General features: G+C 39.1%; 2 protein-coding genes across 10 annotated transcripts in view; both read right to left on the bottom strand.

Annotated features, from left to right (window-relative positions):
* Positions 1–26,365, bottom strand: part of LOC126094854 (uncharacterized) — a 472,827-nt gene that overhangs the window by 393,582 nt on the left and 52,880 nt on the right. The gene's annotated exons all lie outside the window — the stretch shown is intronic.
* Positions 1–26,365, bottom strand: part of LOC126094858 (uncharacterized) — a 119,948-nt gene that overhangs the window by 75,916 nt on the left and 17,667 nt on the right. The window contains exon 1 of one of the 3 annotated variants that reach the window (XM_049909486.1): positions 2,351–2,583. The exons of the other annotated variants lie outside the window; for them this stretch is intronic. Within the exon in view, the coding sequence (XP_049765443.1) occupies positions 2,351–2,564 (214 nt within the window). The 5' untranslated portion in view covers positions 2,565–2,583. Of the gene's footprint in view, positions 1–2,350; positions 2,584–26,365 lie in introns of those variants that run through there. 3 annotated transcript variants of the gene reach the window in all.

The raw sequence follows: 26,365 nt of genomic DNA, 5'->3' as shown, positions 1-26,365 counted from the left end.
GTGTAACGAGTGTGTGAAACTTGATCAAATGAAAGCGCATATGCGCATATGAATGCGATTAGATGAGAGCCAGCCTTGCACGTTGAGATATTATGACTCCTGCTGCAAGGCAGAGCTGGCTATACTCAGTTTCAAGTGGAGCACCCCACATTACCATGCACGAGTCAGCCACAATGCCATCTCTCAACAAAGCAGCATTTCGCACTTCCCACTTGAATCTCATCTTCAGATACTCATCACGTGTTCACAGAGATGATCGAAAAAGTTCTTTCGTTAGAAGTAAGGATGTTACAAATATAGCCAAAGCGACAAGTTCTCAACTGTTTTCAATTATCTTTGTGTCATGAGAAACTATCTGCCATTCCATCATTTACCTTTCCGCAAAAAATCGATAACGAACGAGTCTGTCTGTCTCTAAGCCGTTCTGAGAAAGCCGAAATTTTTGGCTGTCGTAGGTCTCAAGCTGTAAGGATTTTACTATCACCTCTACCTTGTTTATATGCATAGCTTTTGGAGCAGCGAGAATCCCTTTATTAGGCTGTCTCCAAGTGCTCATTATGTCTTAAGTCCGTGTATTTGCAAATATTCTTCCACTATACATAGGTCGTATTAGACGTTCGATACATTTTTACGTTGTTTTTATTCGGTTTCACAGTCTTCCTCATTATTATTATGGCTATTCTACTACTTAAACTTGGATGATATTGTCAGAGGTACTATTAGCACTTCCCGACTCTTGGCTCCTTTAAATCGTACGGAATTTACCTTCCACGTAGAATCGTTGTGATTTCAAATTGAAGTTTTCCTTTCATCTCTTAACGGAATGAACGAGAGCTCTTCTGCAACACTATTTGCTGCTTTGAAAAATAGCACTTACAGACATTTAGATCTGAATGGGATACACAGATCCCATAAAGAAAAATAAACCCTGCACACAACACATTTACAGTAAGCACCTATATCCATTAAAAACTTCACAATTTTGATAACATTGTCTCTCATAGCCCACATATGTCTGCTTACACGAGTAAGACGCTGGGTAATAAAACCATTTTTTGAATTACATCGGTGCTTTATTTCTGCTTTGTGAGTACAGGATACAGGACAGTATGAGCAGCTCCAGACTGCGTCTCCATGGTGTGGGCTCCCTCAGCAGCGGCAACTACGCTCCGTGGGCGGCTCTGCGGGCGGCGCCTGACCTGGCGTGGGGCCTGACTGCAGCTCTGCCCGCTGCGTGTCGGCTGCCTGCTCTCGCATGCTTGGCGTGGCCAGCCCGGGCGTGAGCACCTGCTCAACAGGAAACAACACACGTGACGTCCCAGTGACACCTGGTTACCTTCTTTCTTACCAGAAAAGTTCAGTAGCCGTAATACCAACACCTGTTACTGCTGCTGCAAACACTATGCTCGCGTTTTATAGGCGCAAAGTATACTTCAGAAGCGTTTAACACATAGATGACTGGTTTGCTTTCACTGGAATAGTTGCTACCTTATACTTCAGGAACGCTGATCTAGCCTACAATTGCTAGTCGTGGTATATTTGGTTCCAAATAATGTAGTATACTGGCAGTCAGTGTTTTACACTATAGTGCTCTGACACAGGTATTTACAAAGTTATAGACAGAGAAATATGTTGTAATATAGGCATCTATGGTATTATTCAAAATATCATTGATCTTTTTTGCACGTTTAAAATGTTCATGTTATGTAATAGTCTGTGGTGAGACTATTAAAACTAGTTTTAGTGTTTTCCTCAGTTCAGTACAACTCTCGTGTAGTACTATCTTCATTTACAGTAGATCATATTCGCCTCAGTCAATGCGTGATGTACTTTTTTGTACACACCACTAACATGCTGACAAATTGTGCTGTGAGACTTAGTGAATTCTATTGTGGAGACAGACTTTGTGTTCTAGATGAAAGATTAACTGCCGTTATTATGTTACATTGCTAAGTAGAAAATCAAAATACAAGTGACTAAATGACTACTGAAGATAGATTGTCTGTGCGTGGTACAAATCAGGGCACCTTCTATCTAACTAGACAGGGATTAGAGCCGTTATAGTTATTATTCTGTGCCCGACATTCAGAAGTACCATCCAAATTTGGTAAGTAAAACAATTATTATCAGACATAATATTGGAGGGAATTGTGATTGAACGTAGCAACATATTTAGCCTATTAAGAAACGTGATAGTGGTGTAATAGTAATATCACCAAAACTGGACGACATGAATGCTGCACTTGAGCTGCCTGCAGACACAGTGTCAGAGCGCCTGCCTCAGGGAGCCACTAGCGACACCACAGCAGTTAGAGCCGTGCACAGCCTGCTCGCCTTTGCTGGTGTTTACCTTTGAGTGCCCGCCTGCTCTCTGCATTTGGACCCTCCCCAAGATCGATGACGTAGTCATCGTCGTCTGCTATGCTGTCGCAGTCGTCGTCATCAGCGTCTCTGTTTTCTCCTACTTGTTCCACCACTTCGTCGCCATCGTCTGCAGCAGCGAGCGGCGTGCAGTACGCCACGAGCAACACACCAGCAATCAGCAGGACGAGGCCTCCCTTCATGTCTGTAGTGGTTTCTACACTGGGTGCCTCGCTACAAGTGTCACTACGGGGCTCACCGGCCTCCTCTTATACTGCAGTGGGGCACTTATCACCCGACTCGTAGAAGGCAAGCGCAGCTACACAGCGCTTACGTCAAACTCCACAATCAGCCGTATTGTTGTCATATCTTAAAGGCTGAATTATCTTGCTGGACATGGTATGAAACCTTGAGGTTGAAGGCACTAAAAGACGCAAAACAAAACTGTAAGCACTATATCTGATAAATACAGCACAACCAAGAAAACTAATCATGTACCTGAAAGTTTATACACATGAATTACGAACGTCTTCCATTCGTAAGAACAGCAATATAGAAGGGAAATCACTCACTTTAAGAACTAATTTAAAAAGTACAGGAATTTATTCAATAACAGTTAATGTCATCCTAGTTCTCGTTACATTGCGTTATCATGCTGCACATTTAGCTAGAATTCTTCAATATTATGTATTACAATTCTCCGATTATTTACGTCAGAATTAGTTATAAAATTTTAGCAATTATTAAAGTTTTGTTTTGTTCTCTTTACGATGAATCTTATTTTCATATAATGTAACCTATCCATTCATTTAAGAGGCTTCCCAAATTCTTCATACTATTAACCATGCAGAAGAATAGACTTGTGAACACCAGTACTGATGTTGGGGCCCCTATAACTATGTTCCATATTAGGAATTTTCTTTCCCCCTTTTCGTATTGCTACTTCCATTGTGACAAATAATACCAACATTGATAACTATGAATTAAGATTCACATCCATATTGCCTGGAGCCATTCTCTCAGCTTTATTTAATAATTATTCACAATTTTTGTGTACAGGCTATTGCAAAATGAAACACGTACACCATTTTATATCAGTCCAAATACCTATCAAAATCTGAGGAGACGTTAACTACATAACAGTTATAAATAATTAAACTTTCTCATCATCCAACACCCAGAACTGACACAACGTCGGCTTGAAGTGAGACTCACGTGGGCACTAATGCATACAATGTGGCTCGAAACGAATGCGTGCTGTCAGTAAATGAAAGCTGCTGTCTGCTTCCTGGTATGGAAGTATACGTCTTGCCATGCATTGTTTATGCATGACAGACCAGGAGACCAAGGATGCCAGTCAAGAATGTATACATTCGCTAGTTTTTTATGGTATGAACTGCTGTATGGCGGCTTTCATTATCGTTTTCCATTTCTTAATTAATTCATAAAGGGTATGAGTAAAGTTATTATCGTTTACACCACGTACTACTGTACAATTAATGATATGGTGACTACAGCCCCCAATCTTCTGCACTTGACTTTGTTCCCATCTGAGACGTAAAGATGGATATAATTAGTTCACAAAGTCTTCAAAATATAGTTTTAATCAGTGGCTGTGTTACACAAATTGCAGCTTACCTCTCGGTCGGATTAATTTCCTTGCCTCAATCCATGCTGTAGTGTACTACAAGGTATATCAAAAGTTTCAACGGCCCACCTAAGCAACACACCTCCATAAACGACTTGTTTTACATCTTTAAGATCTTCTGCAGTCCATTATCTACCTGTCTGAAAAATAAAAATGTATACCGTTGGGTCAGCAAAAATTAGTGGACAATGATGGTCAATTGTCGACGACGACAACTGTATATACATAAAAGATAAATGTGCGTATACTGTTAACAACGTCTCTTTAGCGCCTTTGGACATAAGACAATTAATAAACTGCATACCTAAAGCGATCCTATATTCCTTTCACATTTACTTAAATGTTTAACTGCAACATTTCACTGTATGTTCACTCTCGAGAAAACCGCCAGTAATGCACCTTACTAAACAGCTGTCGCCATTCTCCCACCTGACAGAACTGGTTGGCAAATTCCATCACGTGGTTAACCCAAACATTGTGGGACGCTATTGTCCTTAGCGATTCGTAATAGAAGGTGTAAAGCAGGAATTCTTTTGTCCGTCAACAAAAAAGTGTTGGTAGTGGTGGTCCAGACAGTCTTCTGGTGTATCACCCTCTAAACGTCTGTCAACTCGATCTGGTGTGCTAATGGTTACAGAAAGTTGAAGTACTAACTACTGACGATGATTTGCCTTCCGTCATCTAATTCACAGTATTCCATGTGATGTAAGCGCCTTTTCAGTTTATATATGTCAGAATTATATGTGTAATGTGTGTAACCTGCAGCAATCCATTTTTTATCTCTAGCATCTTTCAGTGAAACTATCATAAGACTGATGTAGAAAAGAAATTGTATGTAATAAAGACATTAAAAAATTTTGAGAAATATATAGTTGGAAAGTAATAAGAATATCCATTTCTGAAGTCCACTTCATGTTGCACATTAAAGTGTATTTCACAGAGAGAGTGATAACTGCTCTCTGTGATTTTTGTCAATAACAGTTTTGCTACTAAGAGTTCTTGTAAAAGAAAGCTGACTTTATTGTTCAATTATTTTTAAATTCTTTTCTTGGCAACTACTACACTAGGTATGCATGTGATTGGCAGTATATCGGTAGCAACGTGTCTGCTGGACTGTTGTGCACTGTAACAGACAGTGAAGCTTTGTGGTTCAGCATAACGAAGAGGCTAGTAATCTCTATGATTATGTTACTGACCATATTTACAGGTATAGAATCGAAGTGTTTCAAGTCTACATAGGAGATTACCTAAGAATGACCCGTTCAGCACTTCTTAGCATATTACTCAATTACTAACGTTAAATAGAACATGGTGTGGCCAAGCGGTTAAAGGCGCTACAGTCTGGAACCGCGTGGCCGCTACGGTCGCAGGTTCGAATCCTGCCTCGGGCATGGATGTGTGTGATGTCCTTAGGTTAGTTAGGTTTAAGTAGTTCTAAGTTCTAGGGGACTAATGGCCTTATAAGTTAAGTCCCATAGTGTTCAGAACCATTTGAACCATTTTTTTAAAAATAGAACTATCTGTGGTATTAAATATATACAAGCAATGGGGCAGATACAGTCAGAGGCGTGATTGCCCCATGGGCACTGCAACACAAACGCAAAAATGTCTGAACTTGCAGGCATCAAATATAGACACCTAGTAACCAGCAAAAGCCTAATAAAAGGTTGCAGAACATGTGTTACCTGAGAGTTCAGAGATATTCTCCATCCACTTATGTACTCTTCTGGCAATCCAAGTGACTGGAATGGGAAGCATCTCCATGATGTGGTGCTATGCTAAGTATCACTCCCTACCGTGCAGTATGAATTGCATATGCAGATGTGGATGCTGCTGAAATATTGTCTGCACACTTTACAGATATTGTTATTTATAGGAACATGTTAATTTCGTTATCGTAGTGTCATAACTAGTGAGTAGAATCGTCTTTTTTCTCTCGCAGAAGGTACTGCTTTAGATCTATTAAGTCAAAATGTCCGATAATAGTTCCAGATGATAACTGTCATAGCCGAAAATAATTTTTTTTTATGTCTGAATGTACATCGAAGTGTTCGCCTGCAGTTATATATGTAGATTTGGAAATCATTTAGTAACGGGAAGAGCATTGGAATTGCGGCTGTTATAAGTTCTTCTTTCCATTGCATTTCCGGCAGATTCAGTATCATGTTGCTCCATGTAGCAAAATCCTGAATACTGTAGATACTTAGTAATTAAACCGAATGAAGGAATTGACTTTTACATCACATAAGAATAAATGAAGTAATGGAGAAATTATATTACAACACTGTATACATTATTTATAGTCGACTACTGAAGGACTTTAAAAGTTTTGAATCATCCAAATTTTCCCCATCCTCATTTATCAGCAATGACTGTGCTAGAGCTTACATTTATAAGACACTGTTTAATAATCATGTATGTTTGATGCAAAGTGCAGTGGTGCTTTATTTCTCCCTTGTTACTGCAGGGTGCTAGGCAGTGTGAGCAGATTCAGACTGTGCCTCCATTTTGTGGCTCCACTTCAGGAGTGGCAACTGTGGTCAGATCTGGAAGCAGCGCCTGACCTGGCATGTGATCTGGTTCTGGCTTTGGCTGCACCATGTCAGCTGCCTGCCCACGCGTGTTTGGTGTGGCCCTCTCAGGCATGAGTACCTACTTAATGGTAATCAACACATGTGGTGTTACAGTGATACGTGCTTACATTCCTGTTACATCAGAAGATTTCAGCCACACATTCTTACACTTGCTCCATCACTAAGCTTCCCTTTGATGTGCAAAACGTGAATGTAAGAAGTAGATGACAAAAAGATGAGTGGTCTGTTTTGTTTGGAATAACAGCTATCATACAAGTCAGGAACACTAGTCTAGCCAATAAGTGCACCCCATGGCATACCTAGTTACATATTACGTGGCATACCTTAAGCCAGTATTTTACACCATGTTAATGTTATACAGATATGTATAAAGGAATAAACAAATGAATAAATTGCAGGAGTGTATTTGTTAAATGTCGAAACGGTAATTTTTTCTTTTTACGTTTAACATGTTTCTAAAACGATTTTTAAAAGCAGTCATAGAAGCCGGTCGTGGTGGCCGAGCGGTTCTAGGCGCTACAGTCAGAAACCGCGTGACCGCTACGGTCGCAGGTTCGAATCCTGCCTCAGGCATGGATGTTTGTGATGTCCTTAGGTTAGTTAGGTTTACGTAGTTCTAAGTTCTAGGGGACTGATGACCTCAGAAGTTAAGTCCCATAGTGCTAAGGGCCATTTGAACCATCTGAACAAGTCGTAGAGTTTTCATCACTTCTCTATGCCCTGATATGCAATTACCTTCATTGTGAGTACTCTATGAGTTCTCTATCACTGAATAATATACTTCGTTGTAGAGGCCACTAACATGTAGACATATTGCGCTATAAGTCTTATCGTATGTGTGCTTTAAAATCATAATTTCTGTAGGTTACTTTTTAACTCAGTTGTAGAAGCAAGTTAAACAACTTAAACAAAGTTGGGAAAGAAGAATTTAATAAGTGCTCAATGTATGTCGCTACATATCATCAAAGTGTGTAGTACATAATACAGGTTGAATGCTATTCTAATAAGCTTTCGTGTACAATGCAATAATTGTATTGTGGAGCTAGATTTCTTGTTCTATACGACAGAGGAAATGCATCAACTGTTTTTCATTTCTGAAGATAAAATACATGATTAGTAAACAAATGTACATCGCTGGTAGCACAAATCAGGACATGTACTATCCAATCCGGAAACACCAAGACTCATAAGTGAATAGTTATGACTCTATTCCCTACACCTATAACCATAGGTATAGCTTGTATTTCATTTCCAGGGGGTTTCAACAGAGGTCATAATTTTAAACTGAACTTGTAATAGAACACCCTATGGCAATATACAGAGTGTGTAATTATATATAAAAACCATTTTACTGTCAGTGATTCAATTAGTAAATTATAACATTTATCATCAAGCAGAAATCAGTCAATAAATTTCATTTGACGATGGTATCTCCATGGAGATGTGTTTCTACATGACAGTAATGTTCTTGAGAGATGATAGTGAAAATTTGTGCATACATGTCGACAGTCCACGTCTTTCCAGCACGAGGTTCAGTTTCAGACAATAACGAGTTAGTGAGTGGAGATAACAGCATATAATAAACGCCACGAAGAGAGGAGAAGTACCTGGAAAAGAATGTACGTTTTACTCAGTGGTGACAACAAACACACAGTTTCCACTTCGTAGCCCATCTATTGTTTTTCTTTGGTTGGAATAAATATATTAATTTAATGCTCTATGTCTCGTCCACAGCTAGGGTTGCTGGACATGGAGTATTGCTCCGATTTTATTTTTACTGGAACTGAAGGAAGCGGCGTGACCATTTTAAGGTAGCTCTTGCATTCGCCTAGAATGAACTGTGAAGCTACAGAAAATCAAAATCGGAATGGTTGCTCTGGGGCTCAACTCGTATATCTCGACCGCAAGTCTAGTGCATTAGGCACTATGCCAACTCGCTCACTGCCGTGGTGGAAATGGGAAACGAAAACAACAAGATTTCCTGAAAGCACACAGTAGGAGCGCCATGTTCAAACCTGCAACTTATTATCAGTAATCAAAAATTTATTAAATGAAGCATATTTTAAAAAAGGTCGGTTACAGAGTTGACTGTGCTCGGATACTACACGAAACTTAAAGACTTTTCCCGACACTTAGGTCTACTGATTACGACTATAGCTTCTAGAAGTTCTCTTGGCACTATCTTCTCCTTTCCCTGATAGGTGTTTGAGGGCAATGTCGGAAATTGTTGTGCCGTTTGTGTACTGTTTGAGGGCCCAGTCAACCTTAGCAATCAATGATTATTTGTAAGTATTACATCACACGGTTAATTTAATTTTATCCTCATTACTTCAAGTAAGCACCACATTGAGGATATGAGAGTATCTGTAGTAGGCCTACACCAACCATTGTTACTACGACGCTTCCCTAGCTACAATACATCAGAAAACGGTAGTACTTCATGTTTCAATTAACATCGGTTTCATTGCTGTAAGAAATGCAGTCTCTCAGATTTGGCTGATTTGACGGACACATTTCTAGAGAAAAGTTATAGACCGTAAAATGTGTTTCCAAAAATTTAAAGACAGTTTCGTGGAACTTTGTTGGTTAATGTATATTGTTACTTATTAGTTTTATGGAAATAGTGTGCTTAATGACCACAGAGTTTTAACTTTCTACCCAGGTTTTTCCATATTCAGCTGTGTAGTTTCACTTATTTATCAGTACAGACATTTGTACTTCGTTGTTCCGCTGTCAGAAACATGCGCTTTCTGCTGGGTCTTTTGTTGAACCCTGCTATGTTTGGCTATGGAGGAGGCATCAGTCGTCAACAAACCATTGATTGGTTACGTTCTTAAATAAAAGTCAGCATAATGAATATTTTATTTGTGGTGAGAGTGTTATGCCCGCATCTCGTGGTCGTGCGGTAGCGTTCTCGCTTCCCACGCCCGGGTTCCCGGGTTCGATTCCCGGCGGGGTCAGGGATTTTCTCTGCCTCGTGATGGCTGGGTGTTGTGTGCTGTCCTTAGGTTAGTTAGGTTTAAGTAGTTCTAAGTTCTAGGGGACTTATGACCACAGCAGTTGAGTCCCATAGTGCTCAGAGCCATTTGAACCATTTGAGAGTGTTATGGGCGGGATAGAGCTAACAGAGTGATGGGAAAAAGGAATACAAATTTTCATTGAGGGAACATGTTATTTTGGAGACCTGCACCGATGTTGTTCATGAAAAGCGCAAGAACCCTTATTAGATGCATTTTTATGCTAGAACAGGTACAGAGTAAAATGAGGCCTACATTTTTCGATCGTCAGTTCAGACATTTTATCTTAAAAGAAACCATTATTTCTGCGAGAAAGGCGCATCCCATGTAAAATGAAATGAGAAAAACCAATTTTATGTTGGTTGTGACTTTACGAAGATATTTTGAACATCTGTAATGGAAATAATGACACAAACACAATAAGGACTGGGGTACTCAAGCACAGTTTCGAGAAGGGCATATCCTAGATAATCTTGTTGCTGAAGCTGTATAACACGGTCACTGAACGAAAAGGATTTTCAAATTTGATGTTGTAATAATATTCACAGTAAGACTGAACGATCATATGGTGATGACGTATCTGTCTGGGTGAATTTCATTGGTTATCATTTGGAAGCAAATGAAGGTGAATGAGAGTTCGCACACTTAAGACATTCTGAAGAATTGGGTTGTATACTTCCCAAAAACCGGGAGGAAACGAAAAAGGCTAATCTGAAAGTTCTATGAAGATTTCTTGTTCGTTTGAAAAATAAATCGGCATTCGAAAACCACGAAAACTTTCAAAAGACAAGTTATTCCTTCTCTTATCTGACATGTGATAAGAGGTCAGGTGGAAAGGCCAAAAACAGGAGAGCGTTTCAGTTGATGAAACTCTTACTGTAATCCCAGAGGACAACAGATCACAAGTTTATGAAGTGGAGACGTGTCTCCCTTCAAACATGTTCTTGGTCAAAGTCGCAAGATACAACCAGAGTCAATGAAATGACTTTTTACAATAATCATTTGTCCGAAAAAGAAAGGAGACCGCTCAGATCCAAAGCTGAGAATCAACTGCCTTTCAAATTCTGTTATTTCAGCTGCCAGACCGAAATCCATCGTTATGGTGCTTCGCCTCTGAAACAGACAATGTTACACCTTCAATTTCATCAACTCAATTTGTAACAGAGAATACCCGTACACTCGCACAGAATATTGCCTGGAACAAAACATTAACATCAGTTACACTGACCGATGATCATACACACAATCACTCGGAGGCGCATCAATACAACAGATCAAATTCCACGTTAACTCATATGTGGCCTTATGACGATAAGTACATAAAAAACGAAAAATACAACGCTTAACTCTACTCAGGTGTGAAATGGCCGTGACTTCCAGGATTCCAAGCCGGGTGTTATTGCCTCTGATACGTGTAGTTGGTCTTGTAGACTAGATCGGGAACTTGCCGGTCATTACTATTCCTGCAACTCGACGCTATCAGTCCTTAAGCGAGGCGGTATGGTCTGCCTCCGACCTATTGAACATCAGGAGTCAACCAAAGCCAACAACTTGCGAGCCACGTGCCCTCCAGCTTGCTGTCAGTACCAGGGCCCGCCAAACAAACAACACACTCCTCGACTAAAGGTCCTAGCTCCAAATGTGTGATCATATCGTTATCGGCAAGCCAAGTGATTGGTGGTGGCATATAACTGTTTTTAAATATTAAAGAATTTTTCAGTAGGAAGATCATGGTTTCTCTTTCTTTCAGTACCTTAATAGGCTAAGTGAATATTTAATGCTTACTATTTTTTGTAGCTCATTCTATGGGCCAGCCGCTGAGTTTTCATGAGAAGAATTTGTCGGTTTTCACAGCCGCCATTGTGGGCCATGTCTTTGAAATAATTATAATTTACGTTTAACATATAGGACTTGCATGTTTTATCTTAACAAAGTCCACTGTGTAAGCACGAACAGAAACTGATGCACTGGACATTTTGAAGATTCATGTTAAAAAGATTCTCATCCAAGCCACTGAATTTCCAAAAATAAACATCTCGTGCTCACATATTATATGACGTCGAGAGAGAGAAAGTTCGAGGATAGTAATATTATCATGAAAGACTCGGCACTGTTTTCTCTCTCGAGGATGTATCGGGCGTTCTTATGCGTTCTGAAACCACGATTCTCTATTGAATTTGTGCTACGTCGGACATTTGGTAAAGCTTAAAGATTTTTCTTTATTCTTTCTCTGCTGACATCGTATATAAACGACATTACACGTATCACTTTACACTTTTTATAGATAACATTCGGAGATTTACAACCAATTTTGGAAGTCATTGCCATGAAGCTGCAGGTGCAATGAAATATGAAGGTGATAAAATGTGATTGAATGTGGTGTTCGTAGAAGACGCGTTTGGCCGATCCCTCTCGTTTTGCCAAGATGCGTCTTAGGGACATTTACATTATGGTTGCTGTTGCCAAAATGTTATTTTCATTTTTGTCATCAGCCGCTCTTTTTCCCTAGAAATTTTTTGTAATATTCGGAAAGACAAATCGCGACCGTTGGCACTATATGGATACTCATCAGCATACAATAGTTTGGCGACATTCTCCATAAACGAAAAATGGTTCTAATGGCTCTGAGCACTATGGGACTTAACTTCTCAGGTCAATCTAACTAACCTAAGGACATCACACACATCCATGCCCGAGGCAGGATTCGAACCTGTGACCGTAGCGGTCACGCGGTTCCAGGCTGTAGCGCCTAGAACCGCTCGGCCACTCCGGCCGGCTCCATAAACGATATTCGCCTTTTCGACTCCGTATGCATTGTGAGTGGCTTCATTTTTTCGACTGTCACATACATTGTAAGTGTGTAAATGCCTATACAGGCATGTTATCTGGTTGCAACAACCGCAGAACACAGACTGATGGGCCTCAAGTGCACTGGTAGAAACAACAATATGTGTCTACTCATATTTGATATAATGGGGCAGACGTGTGTGGAATCTCTCCTTTGTCGGCAGGACAGTGGTATGCGGGTCTGTTATCTTGATACTATTGGATGAGGTCCCATATGTGGTATGTCGTCGAAGTTCTCTTAGACTATTGTTGTAAATGCTGAATTACACAAAAATAATTCTGTATCTTAAATCAGGGATTGTTTACGATAAAAATTTGTTGCTAATATCAGGAAATTCGCCTTAATGTCAGCTATAATTTGACGAAAATCTCACCTCGACATGTTTTTTTCATTTTGGGTTCATTTTGGGATACTCCTTAGCTGCTCACGCTATACAGTTACAAAATCTCAGCGATTTGGGCAGAGGTTAACATAGGGGGGACGCATTAGGGAGGACAACAGGTCAAATTCTCGTCCCACTATCATATATGTTTCCCATGATTTCCTTAAGGGAAATACCGGGATGGTGCTTTGAAGAGGGTGCTGCTAATTTCTTTTCCCATCGTTACCTAATGCAAGCTCGTGCTCGGTATCTATGACTCACTGTCGACGGACGTAAAACTCTAGTCTTAAAGTCTTTCTTTTTCTATGGCCATTGAGAGTGACTTTACGAATGAGAATGTTTGGTGTGTAGCAGCGGGTGAATTTCGCGATAGTCGGGAACCAGCGAACTCAGATCTATTTTATACTGGAGAAACATAAAAAAAACCTGTCTCTACCTTGACATCCATGTCCTATCGAACAACAGGTGCATCCATAAAACCGCGTATACTATTTAACAACAACACAAGGTGGGTAAGCTGCCATTAGCGAGAACGTGAAATTAGAGGTAGAGGTGCCATTTCTTGGTTAGTCGTGGAACAGTTACCTAGTATGTATAACGCACTCACTTACAGTGTTACTCATTGGATGTCACTAATTATTTTATACGGGCGAGGCCATTGATTGACTGGCGACTGGTTTTCGCAGCACAGTGGTGTATACTTGCCATCCGAAACTTTTCGACATTAAACTCTGACAGGCAAGTGAGACTCTACACTATGCACCATCATTTCGTGTTTCATTAGGTCCAAATTGTCCGTTGTGAGTTGAGTATAGTGTCTCGAAGTAGTTTATTACTCAGTGCCACAAAAGCAACATTTGGACTCTGAGTGAAGATTATTACCCTGCGACGGTTAAAGGAGGTTACACACAAGTCAGACGCAGTTTAGGACGTATTGAGTCTGCAGCATTGCTTCATATCGAAGCTTTGGGAACCGCTGTGGAACCAGGAGATTTTCATCGTAGTCCAGTGAGAGGATCGGATAACAGCAATACTCCGCAATATAGTCGACATCCGACCTTCACTGCACTCAAAACGCGACAATGCCCGCGAGGGAACCCATTTCGTAGGTTTCAGATGGCGACCCTGTCCAAAAGGAATTCTTCATGATACAGGCTTCTCTGTGTGCAATATTTGACCCAACCAAAGCACAAGTGATTTCTAAGACTGGATGTAAGTAGGGATGTGTGGAACTGGACCAAATGAAAGGGCATATTTGCATATGAATGAGATTAGATGAGAGCCAGCTTTGATCGTACAACTCAGAGCTGACTATACTCCCTTTCAAGTTGAGCACCACACTTTACGATGCACGAGAAAGCCACAATGCCGTCTCTCGACAGAGCAGTGTTCCACACTTCCCACTTGAATCTCATCTTCAGATACGCCTCACTTGTTCACAGAGATGATCGAAAAGATTTTTTGTTCCCAGTAAGGCTGTTAGAAATACAGCCAGAGTGACAAGTTTACAACAGTTTTTACTTTTCTTTGTAGCATGAGAAACTGTCTGCCATTCCATCATTTACCTTTCCGCAAAATATCGATAAAGTACGAGATTATCTGTCCCATAGGCGTCATGAAAACGCCATAAATTGTTGGCTGCCATAGGGCTCAACCTGTAAGTATTTTACAACGACGTATAACTTTCTCGTGTTCATAGCTTTTGGAGCAGCGATAATCGTTTCTAAGCATGGAATTAATTGTATTACTATATTGCCTGATGGCGACAGAAATTAGAAATCACTTAATGATAACATTGCCACGGTGAAAGCTGCAGCTCTGCATTCAATAATTACCTTAAAGTTTTGGCGACACGAAAATGGAGGTGAATTTGTGTGCAAGAGATTGCTGTCTCATTGGACTGAATTACTATTTGTAACCAGTTGTCGTTCGGCCATTGAACAACGCTTCATTAGGCTATCTGAAGTGCTCATTATATATTAATTCCGTGCATTTGGAAATATTCTTCCACAATAATTAGGCCTTTCAAGGCGTTCGATTCATTAATATTTGTACGCTGTTTTTATTCATTTTCACAGGATTAGTCATTAACATCCATGCCCGAGGGAGGACTCGAACCTCCACCGGGATCAGCCACACAATCCATGGCTGCACGGCTCTGACCGCTCGGCTAATCCCGCGCGGCAATTAGTTATCATTAGTACGGCTATTCTTCTACTTAAACTTGTACGATATTGTCGGTGAGGCTATCAGCACCTCCCAACTGTTTGTTCCTTCAAATCGTTCAGAATTTAGAAAGAACATAAAGAACAGATGAAATAGTACATGAATTCTACATATATATTTATTTAGAGAAGAGTGTGATTACTGTTCATATACAGCGGATCACCTGAAGTCGTCTTGATATCTTGAAACATTTAGTCTGATTAAATGATTATATCACCATAACCCTTCCAAGTAGGGACGTTGTGTCTTGAAATTAAAGTTTTCCTTTCATCTCTTAACAGAATGAACAGAACTCTTATGCAACACCATCTGCTACTCTGAAAATATTACACTATGGTGCTCTGATACGTGTATTTACGAAGTTGTGAACATTGAAACAGGTTGTAAAATAGGTATCTATCGTAGTAATCAAAATATCATTGATATTTTTTGCATGTTTAAAATGCTTATAAAAGAGTTATGGAAATATCTGTGTTGAGACTTTTAAAACCAGGTTAGTGTTCTTCTCAGTTCCGTACAACTCGCACATAGTACTATCTTCATTAAAGTAGACCATAATCATCTCAGTCACTGCATGACTTACTTTTCTGAACAGGCCGCTAACATGCGCACATACTGTGCTCTAAGACTTACTATATTTGTGTTCTAAAAGCAGTACTTCTGCATCGTCCCTGTTCTCACGATTCCAAAAGCAAATGAAACAATATAAAAGAACTCAAGCAGTAGGATTATATGATGCCTCAATGTACGACGATACATAGCTTCAAAATATGCACTACTCCATGAACCCTATTCTAATGAACTTTCAAGAGCAATGGAAGAATTCTAAGATGGAGACAGACTTCTGGTTCTACATGCAAGACTAACTGCCATGAAATACAAGTGACTGAATGACTACTGAATAAAGATTCACTGTGTGTGGTACAAATCAGGACACCTTCTATCTAATTAGACAATGTTTAGAGCCATTAAAGTTATGATTCTATGTTCAACATACAGAACTACCATGTACTTCGTAAGCATTGTCTCGCTTGTAGGTTCTTTCTGATAATCTTTCATTTACTCTTGTCACATTACTTTTATTGGAGAATTGAGTAAATCACACCAAAAAATAAAACATAATTACCAATTACTGCTCAAAAACTACTGTTACTATGTGGTGTCAATGACGTTATTCCTCAGAGTAAAATTTATTTCAGAAAAAATATCATCTTATGTCTTTTTGGTGTAGCAGCTCTGACACTGTAACGAAACTCTGTTAATTATTATATTTCTAATCAAGTGACTAATATGGTAACTGTACCCTGTTGTGTAACAAAATTATAAATTTGGAACACATTACAGTCTACTAATGCAAAAAGATACATTAGATACGTAAGGATATACAAGAGTACCATCTTCAACGTATATCTCAGCACCGTACAATGCTGGCATGCTTGTTAGTTTGTTAATAATGGGTTACAATACTACTAGTGTTTCACACTGCAGAAGGAAGCCTCTGTCACTTTTCGATTAATAATATTTGTTTATGTTGCGTGGAAAATAGTTTGTAGTGCAAATTTAGTACCAATTTTTATACATGACTGATACTAATATGTTTTTGGACTATGAATGTTATAGTGATAAGCTACACAGATATTAAGTATCATCTTGATTCAGCAGATAGACACTCACAGTAAGCCAAATGTGAACCTGACAGGTCTTTTAAGGTGTCCATATATTTCTAATAAAATATTTTTTACGAGCCATAATATTAAAGAGAAATGCGAGTGAAAGTAGCAAGTGATTAGAAAGGGAAGACTCCCTATAGTACGAAGTGCATATGCTGATGTAGTTGGTGTTGAAATTTTGCGTGCACACTTTGCAGATATTTTTATTTATAGATACATGTTAAAGTTGTTACTGTAGTTTCATAAAGAGTGATTATAATCGTCTTGTTTCTTGCACAGGAGATACAGCTTTAAATCTATTATGTCATTCATTTCCCGTAATAATTTTGATGATAACCGTCATAGTCTAAAATAAAAATTATCCTTTCATGTCTGTATGTACATCAGAAGACTCGCCTGCATCTATGTATGTATTTTTGAAAATCTTATAGTAACTAGAAGAGCATAGGAAGTGCGATTGTTATGAGTTTTTTTCTTTTCATTGCTTTCCATAATGGCCGATTCAGTATCATATTGCTCCATGTACCACAGTACTGTATACTGTAGATAATCAGTTATTAAGCAAAATATAGAAAGAGACTTTTATATCTCATCAGAGTAAATGAAGTAATAGCGAAATTATATCCAACACAGTATACATTATTTATAGTCGACTACTAAAGCAATTTTAAAAATTTGGAAAATTTTGCAACATTTCTGCATCCTCATTTATGACTAATGTGTGCGCTAGAGCTTACATTTATGAGACACAGGGTAATAACCACATGTGTCTGCTGCATAGGGCATTGGTGCTTTACTTTTCCCATTTTACTGCAGGGTACAGGACAGTGTGAGCAGCATCAGACTGTGCTCCATTTTGTGGCGCCACTTTAGGAGTAGCAACTACGTACTATGGGCAGCTCAGCAGGCAGCGCCTGACCTGTAGCATGTCAGTTGCATGCCCATGCGTATTTGGTGTGGCCAGACCAGGTGTGTGCATAACGTTACTCAATCCATATGGTGTTCCATTGACACCTGCTTACATTCCTGCTATACCAGGAAATTTCAGTAGATATAACAGCCATACCTGCTTACACCTGCTACAGACACTATGCTTGCCTTTTATGTGAATAGATGATATGAAAGAAGTGGATGACAAAAGGCAACTGGTCTCTTTTCTTTGGAATAATTGTTACCTGACATCTCAGAAGACTGGTCTAGCCAATAACTGCAGGTCTTTGCACACACATTATGTGGCTTACCCTAAGCCTGTATCTTACAGTATGGTAATACCATGCACAACTGTATAACGGGTTAAACACAAGAATAAGTTGGAAGTATATATTTCTTGAATGTCCAAAAAGTAATTGCTCGTTTTTATATTTAACATGTTTCTAAATGTGGTAAGATTTCAAAACAAAAAAGGTCATAGTATTTTCCTCACTTGACTATGCCGTCATTTTATATTATCTTCACTGATAGTACTTGCTGTTCACTCTACCATTGAATGATATACTTCGTTGTAGATGCCACTAAAATGTACACATAGTGTGCTGTGAGCCTGAGCGTATGTGTGCTCTAAAACCTTAATTTCTGTAACTTACATTTTAACATAGTTTCTGCAGCAAGTTTAACAACTTAAAATAAAACTGTGAATGTTGACCTATATGTAAGATCAATGTATATCACTACATATTATCAAAGTGTATAGTACATAATACAGGTTTAATGCTATTCTAATAAACTGTCATGTACAAAGCAATAATTCTTCATTGTAGCTTGACTTCTTGTTGTATAAGAAAGAGGAAATGCAGCTTATACTTTTAATTTCTGGTTATAAAACTACATGATTAGTGAATAAATGTACATCGCTGGTAACACAAATCAGGACACACACTATTTAATTCGAAGACACATAGAGTCATTAGTGAATAGTTATGATTCTATTCCCTACACCTATAACCATAAGCATAGCCAGGATTTCATTTCGAGTGGGTTTCAACAAATGGTCGTCATTGTATACTGTACTTGTAACAGAACCCCCTATTGCAATATATAGAGTTTCTACTGATATATAAAACTAAATTACTGTCCATCATTTAGTTAGTAAAATATAACATTTCTCAACAAGCAGAACTCAGCCACTAAATTTCTTTGGACGCTGGTATCTCCATCAAGATGTGTTTCTGTATAGCGGTAATGTTCTTTAGAGATGACAGTGAACATTTTTGCATACATGTCGACAGTCCACGTCTTTCCAACATGAGGTTCGATTTTAAACAATAACGACCTGGTGAGTGGAGGAAACAGCATACAATAAGAGCCACGAAGAGAGGAGAAGTTCTTTAAAAGAATTTCCGTTTCACTCAGTGCTGATAACAAACATAGAGTTTCCAGGCCCGACGATTGTTTACTGTGGTAGGAATAAGGAAATCAGTTTAATGCTTTACATCGCGTCGACAGGTAAGGTCACAAAACACGGAGTATTGCTCCGATTTTCATTTACTGAAATCGAAGGAAGCGGCGGGGCAACTTCAAGTTACCATTCTGGCATTCGCCTAGAGGAAACTGCAAAGCCACAGAAAACCCAAATCGGGATGTCGGCTCTGGGGTTCATCTGGGGCATCCGAACTGCGAGTCTAGTGTATTAAGCACTATGCCACAACGCTCAGTGCCACCTTGTAAATGGCAGACGAAAAGCACAAGGTTTCCTGAAAGCACACAACAGGAGCGTTATGTTCAAACGTATTACGTATTAATAATAATGAAAACTAATTAAATTAAGCGTATCTTAAAAATGTTCGATCGCAGAAGTAGATTATGCTCGGCTACTGCACGAAGCTTAACGGCTTTCTCCGACACATAGGCTTACTAATATCAACTATAGCTTCTAGAAGTTTTCTTGGCAGTTTCACCTCCTTTTCCCGATAGGTGCTTGTCGGTAAAGAGGGAAATCGTCGTTCCGTTTGTGTTCTGTTTGAGGCCCTAGTCAGACTCAGCAGTCAATGAATATTTGTGTTAGATAACTGGATTAATTTAATTTTGTTCTCATTAGTTCAAATAAGCACCACGTTTGACTGTGAGAGTATCTGTAGTAAGCCTTTCTTTTTTTGAAAGATTTCTTAAAGCCTTCAGCTGCCATTCTCTTAATTTCTTGCATGATTGTACAATTTCGGCCCTATACCATTTTCAATTATCTAAAACTGCAGATTCATACATTGCATACATAAGTGACTATTGTGATTTTTATGTGGGAGCAAGTCATATCTGTAGACATAGTAGGCGCATTATAAATTCCTTTGTGGATGATTTTTTAGTAAGAGTGAAAGGTCTCTGTTGGATTCCTTTCATGTTTAATTTCTTAAATCTGTTGCCATTTATGGAATAAATTCCTCTTCTAAATGTACTGTTGCGTTTCTGACTATCTGGGAGGAGACTGAGCAGTGGAACGTGTTACTTTTACACATAAACAAGAACGATCAGTCACACTACTACACTTTAAAGCACAGTTTATATGTAATTCTTATATGTAATTCATGTCACACAGTCTCATACGGAACCTACATCCGCTTTCTTTTATATACTGTATATGATAAGATACTGTCATCCCCCTTCCCTTTTGTGTGAGAGGATGAATGAGCATATGTATTTCTAGTTGCATGCTTGAGGGTAGCAGACAAGGCTGTCTGCTAGAGAACAGTAGGACCAACGTCGGAACAGGTAGCTACGCTTCCTAAAAGCAAAGAGGTTTCTATCCTTAGTATGGTCCTGTCCGTCCGTTGTCATGTTGGTATAGGAAGCTGCCCCTTTGGCCACTTCCGTTGGTCTTTGTGAGCCACCCTCAGGAAGCACGCTCGGCAGTAGGGCAGTGGCAGTGTGGCCGTGGCGAGCATCTGAAGTGGTAAGATCTCCGGCTAAGCGCGTGTCTGTTAAGTCCGTAGGACAATGGATTTCTTAAGTTCAGCCTAACTGAAAATTTAATCACCTTTATTTCGGGTTTAGGTCTAAAATATCCGATGTTATCTTAAATTGCAGCGCAGTACAATTCTCGTGTGAAGTTCAGATTATTTTCCGGTAGTTGCTTTGTCACTACTTTGTGAGTAAAGTGGAACTACGTGTTGATCAGTAACTCTAACTAAGATCAATCTTAAATGCGAATGCTTGTGTGATTATAACGTCTCGTCTTGACTATATTTTCAATATAGCAAATTTTCTTTATGTTCAGCCCACGTGGGGTGTACTTTGCGAGACCACTACCACGTGCTTATATAACTGTTTGACCCATCAGGTTAATAGTAAGACGTTAGTAACCAGTTCAAGGTTTTTCGTTTGTCAATTGCTTTTGGATCTAATTTATTTTAATTATCAAAATTATTGTGGAGTTGTACGCTTTGTGTAAACCAAGTTGACCACGTGAAGCATGTGGTGTAATCATCAAAGTAGCCCTCAGCTATTCTTTTTGCGAAGATTTCACAAAGAGTTAATATGAATTTAGTATACCAGTGTGTGGTAATTACATGACGGACAGGATTGTGGTATGAACGTAATTTCTTTGGGTAAAAACTGAATCTGTTGGTTGTGGTTAATTTCTTCTTGCTTATGTTTCAATGTTCTTCGTGTGTTATTTTATGAATGCAGTGTTGTATGCAGTCTCCCAATCTTGGCTCCATATTTTGTGTGTTCTGTAAGATTACAATCTCACATTTTTTCAATCGTAAATAAGGCACCAGCTCAGTTATAACTCACGTATAATATGCTGAAATTTCAATGAACAATCTTAAAATAAATTTCCAAATATAAACTGATTTCTTTCTTTTTATTTAAATTCTCCTTTATATATATATATATATATATATATATATATATATATATATATATATATATATATATATATATATATTACCGGTTTTGTATGACTATTAAAAGATTATCATTAATGTTAGTCTGCTTGGTAAACCTAGACTAAATATCTGATGAAACAGTTGCCCAGTAATCCACGGTTAACGTCCGCAGACAGATCACGGCTTTTAACCAGCTTTTATTGTCTATTAGCACCGATTTCAGCATACCAAATTAAAGTTACAATATTACACATCAGCTAAGAAAATTAAAGTTACAACATTACACATGGCGACCCTGTTCTGTGATTCCGCTAGACTCTGGAATCTCTGAAAAGTTAGATTGCGAGCGTGTTATAATCTTAATTTTTTTCCCTACAGCGCTCAAACAACTTCTGCGTTGTTTCCGAGCAGACTTTCAAAAGATTCACGGCGTTGTTGATCGGCGTTGCGTTGTTTGTCTTGTTTTGTTTTTTATATTTGTGTGTTTTATATGTCTGTGTGTTTTTTTTATTCTCGCTTGTAAATTCCACTGTTTCGATCAAAGATAAAAATTTGTTTTGCGTGTGAAAAAGTGTGTACTAGGTTGGGTATCTTTCGTGTGACTGTCGTAATTTTTGGGGGACACATTTATTGTGATTAGTGTGTTGCGTACTGAGTATAAATTGCACTAATGCAAACACGTAACCAAGCTAAAAGTAAGCGGTCCAACAACTTAAGCAACATGGACCAAGGGGATAATTAGATTTCCAATATTAACGCGTCGGGCGGTTCCGAAAATGCAATGGGGAATACTTCAGACGAAATGCAAAACAGCACGAATGGGCTCACAGCAGAGCCAGAAATTAATTTGCCTCCAACTAACCAAATTGATTTAGCAGAACTCATGAAAGCCTTATTGCAACAAAATAAAGAAAACACAGAGAAATCGATCCGCGAGCTAGGCGAACAAATGACACAAAAATCTGAGAAATCGATCCGTGAGCTAGGCGAACAAATGACGCAGAAATCAGAAAAATCGTTCCGAGAACAAAAAGAATCACCCGAAAAATCGATCCGCGAGCTAGGCGAACAAATAGACAAAAAACTAATCCAGCAGACAAATAAAGTCGACAAGTCGATGCAGAGAGTGTCCGATGATATCTCACAAAGAATAAACAATCTGGCAAGTGAGATAAAAAGTGATATTATGAAAGAATTAGGCTGTACATTTGAACAAATCGATGATCGTCTGCAAGCCTTAGAACAGAGCAAGCGGAGGGACGATGCCGAATCTAAAGAAAGCGAAGAATGGCTACTTAGGAATTTCCAAGAGCTGAGGGAAGAATGCCAAAGGGAGCACCAGCAGGTACTCTCTAGGGTCCAAGAGGCGGAAACGCATTGTCCCACGTCCGGTAGCAACACAAAGCGGACAACAGTTTAGCGATCCACGCGTTGGAACAACAAGTAGAACAATTGAAGCAGACTGGGGCGGAGGACAAGAGACAAATTGATGATAAGATTGCGGCATTAGCGGACATTGTAGGCACGATGAAGCTGATGGAAAGCGAGAACAATACAACACCGGTAGCGGCCGCAGAGACCGAAGAAGTGCGTTCGCTTCTGAGATTTCAGAAGGGACAGTTCGAAGTGAACAGGCAAAACAGAGCTGTAACAGGCGAATTACAAGAACGCGTGGCGCATCTGGAAAACTGCATGGCGTGTGATTCCAAACTCGTCAATAGCATTAAAAATAGCTGTACGAACAGTGCAGAGAGGGACTCTGGCCACGAGGGAGATTTTGACGACAGGGAAGAATGTAATTTGAGGGGCAGACATGAGAATAATAGAAACATTCAAGGGCCTCGCCAGGAGGAAATGCGGGGATTTGATTTCAAACATTTCCTTATGGTGAGAAAGTTTGAGATATTCCGAAATTCGCAAAAAGGAATACATCCACGACCATGGCTCGAGCAATTTGAGTTCTGTCTTCCTCCCGACTGGGCAAGTTCACATAAGGTAGAATATATGTGTGGCTATTTGGAAGGCGAACCGGCGATTCGCATGAGGTCGGCAGCGCGTCACTGCAACTCCACTCGGGAGTTTCGACAAGCCTTTCTGTCCGCCTATTGGTCGGAAGCGGCACAAGATAGGGTCAAACATGGCATAATTATGCTGCCAAATTTGAACCAGTCTGGTTTCGGCAGCCCTGCACGCCTATTCGACCACATGCTGCAGGCAAATCAATTCCTATACGACCCATACGGGCCTGCAGAACTAATTAGGATATGCATCACCAAATTGCCGATGCACTTGCGGCACGTCATTCTTGTGGGACGATGCAAAGAGGACGTGGAAACGTTTAAGACGCTTCTCCAAGAGTTGGAATACAATACAGGAGAATGCCCGCCTAATCAGGCACAAAGTTATTACGGGGCACAGCAGCGCGACCGCAATCGTGGCCGTATTACTAATCAACGGCGTGACTGGTCGTCGCGACGCGAACGGAACAATAATCGGGACCGGCCGTATAGAAACTGGGGTGACAGTCGCGAACACAGGTGGAACAACAGAAATGATCGAGGACGTAGACAGGATCGTGAACGCTACAGGTACGGCAACCAGAATCGACACTATGATGAATACGGTGGGAATAGGACTGTAGGCGGAGCACCTCATGACGTTGAAATTCGGCCGGCTAACCCTAGACATAATCCAGCAAATGGAAATGAACGAAACCGGCAATGACAAACGATCAGCGCAGAAGGCGCCCAATCGGAACAAATGAGCGACATGGCAAATGAGTAGAAAGGACAGTGAGAAGTAGAGAGGACGGTGAGGAGAAATAATTGATTAGTTTAAATTTGTGATGTATGCATTTTGAATAATATGTTAGTAAAAATAATGATAAAGCTGTTTCTATGTGATTGATTGAAGTGACGTTTTTAGTTATTTTTCTTTCCTTGTGCAATTAGGATTTAGTTTGATTCAAACGTGAAGATAAAAGGTTTCTTTGTGAACGAGTAAAATGCTGTTTATGTTTTTTTTGTGTGTAAATTGAAAAGAGTCGCTCCTGAGGAAAGCAAGATCGTTGCTGAATTAGTGCATAAACTCAGGGGAATATCCGATCTGTGGGTATTATGGGTCTGGCAAACCCAGGTCCCCAGCTGTTAGTAGCCTTGTTTCCGATTTTCTGCTTTCAGTGCTACTATCTATCTATTACTATTCTATATCTGTCAGTATAAATGAGGATCTCTTACTATAGTATGCGTGCTGTATGAATATTTTAAGATTGGAGAACTCTGAGAAAGGAATGAGTAAGTTTGGTATCTTGAAAACAGGATGCGATAATACGATTGTTGAACCATTGGCTTCCAATATGCGATGATATGTTAATATTGATGATATATGTCTTTTTTGTTCTTTATAGCTGAGTATGTAAAGTGCTGTCTTTGGATTTCGTAAGTATATTGATTCCCTGCAAGGTGAAAGGAGAATTGTGGTTTGTGTAATTTACGTGGCTCTGAAATATTATTGTGGTAGTCAAATACGAGCAGCTTTTCAGCAAATGGAGAATGGAACGGAAATATGGATCCTTTTTGTAGTCTTGATTGATGTTGAGCCAAAGCCAAAAAAATTATTCGGCGTTAATACTTGTCCTAGAAAAGCGACATTTATGTGTTTTGCTGATGCTGTGAGCATTACAGCTTACTGTTTTCGCTGGTGCGGGATGCACTGCAGCCTATATGATTTGTACTGAGGAAATTTCCCTCTTGAAGTTAGAGGATGCTTAAATAATTTTGATTATGGAAACGAAGGAAAGCTTGGTTTAAGGTAATAAGGATAAAGCAAAACATTTGTCATTTAAACTACAGGAGGATTCGGATCTTTTGTGTCTGTTGTAAGTTCAATATGTTAAGATGATACTGTTTTACAGAATAGAGGTGACCACAATTTTGCCATTCATGAGAAATGAATCCAGAATAACCACCACAGGCAAAATAACTGATTTGGAAGCGAAAGGTAACGTAAAGAAGGAACGAAATCGCAGCAAAATGGGTAAGAAAATGTAATATAACCTGTATAATGCAAATATTTTTAACCTTCTCAGAGTCATCTGCATGATTAATTGTTGTGATAACGTAATTTTAGGTGAAATTTTCTTACTGTTTTATGTGTGAATATATGAGTATGATAAATGTATAATTGCGAGTCTCTTTTCAGGTGTGCGAACTGGTATAAATGTTTTGGCGTGTAAATAACCATTGTTCTTTTTAATTTGTATGTTTAAGGAAAGTTCTCCATATTTATCATGTGACAAGACGTATGCTGCGAGCGTCAAGAAGAGGACGAATTAGAACAATGTTGTAGTGGTATATACACGGTGTTGAAATAGCATTGAAGTAGCTTATTGGCTTAACTAGTAGTGGATAGAAGTAGAATATTGAGTAATGCATGTTTATGGGTAGTTAGTTTGTAGAATAGACAACAGGTGTGCATGTATGTGTGTGTAAATAACATGTGAACCCTATGCTGTCCTGACCTATACTTGCACAAGGCATAATCCTATTCATTTTAGTGAATTAATAAATAGCATTTGATTTATTAAAACGTAAGTGAACCACATTAGTGATGTGGATTTAAATATTGTATTGTCAGTTCATTTAAATTTTTATTTTTATACTGTCAAGTCATTTAAATTTTATTTTATATTGTCGATTCATCAAATTTTTTTATTTAAAAAAAATATTAAGTCTCACTTTGTTCTTAAAAATTGTGAAAGACAATACTAAGTGGTATTATGTATGACATTGTGTAATCAC

The sequence above is a fragment of the Schistocerca cancellata genome, chromosome 8 (assembly GCF_023864275.1).
Source record: "Schistocerca cancellata isolate TAMUIC-IGC-003103 chromosome 8, iqSchCanc2.1, whole genome shotgun sequence".
NCBI classification, from domain to species: Eukaryota; Metazoa; Arthropoda; class Insecta; order Orthoptera; family Acrididae; genus Schistocerca; species Schistocerca cancellata.
The sequence above is the reverse complement of the archived record's forward strand: the minus strand, read 5'-3'. Positions and strand labels throughout refer to the sequence as shown.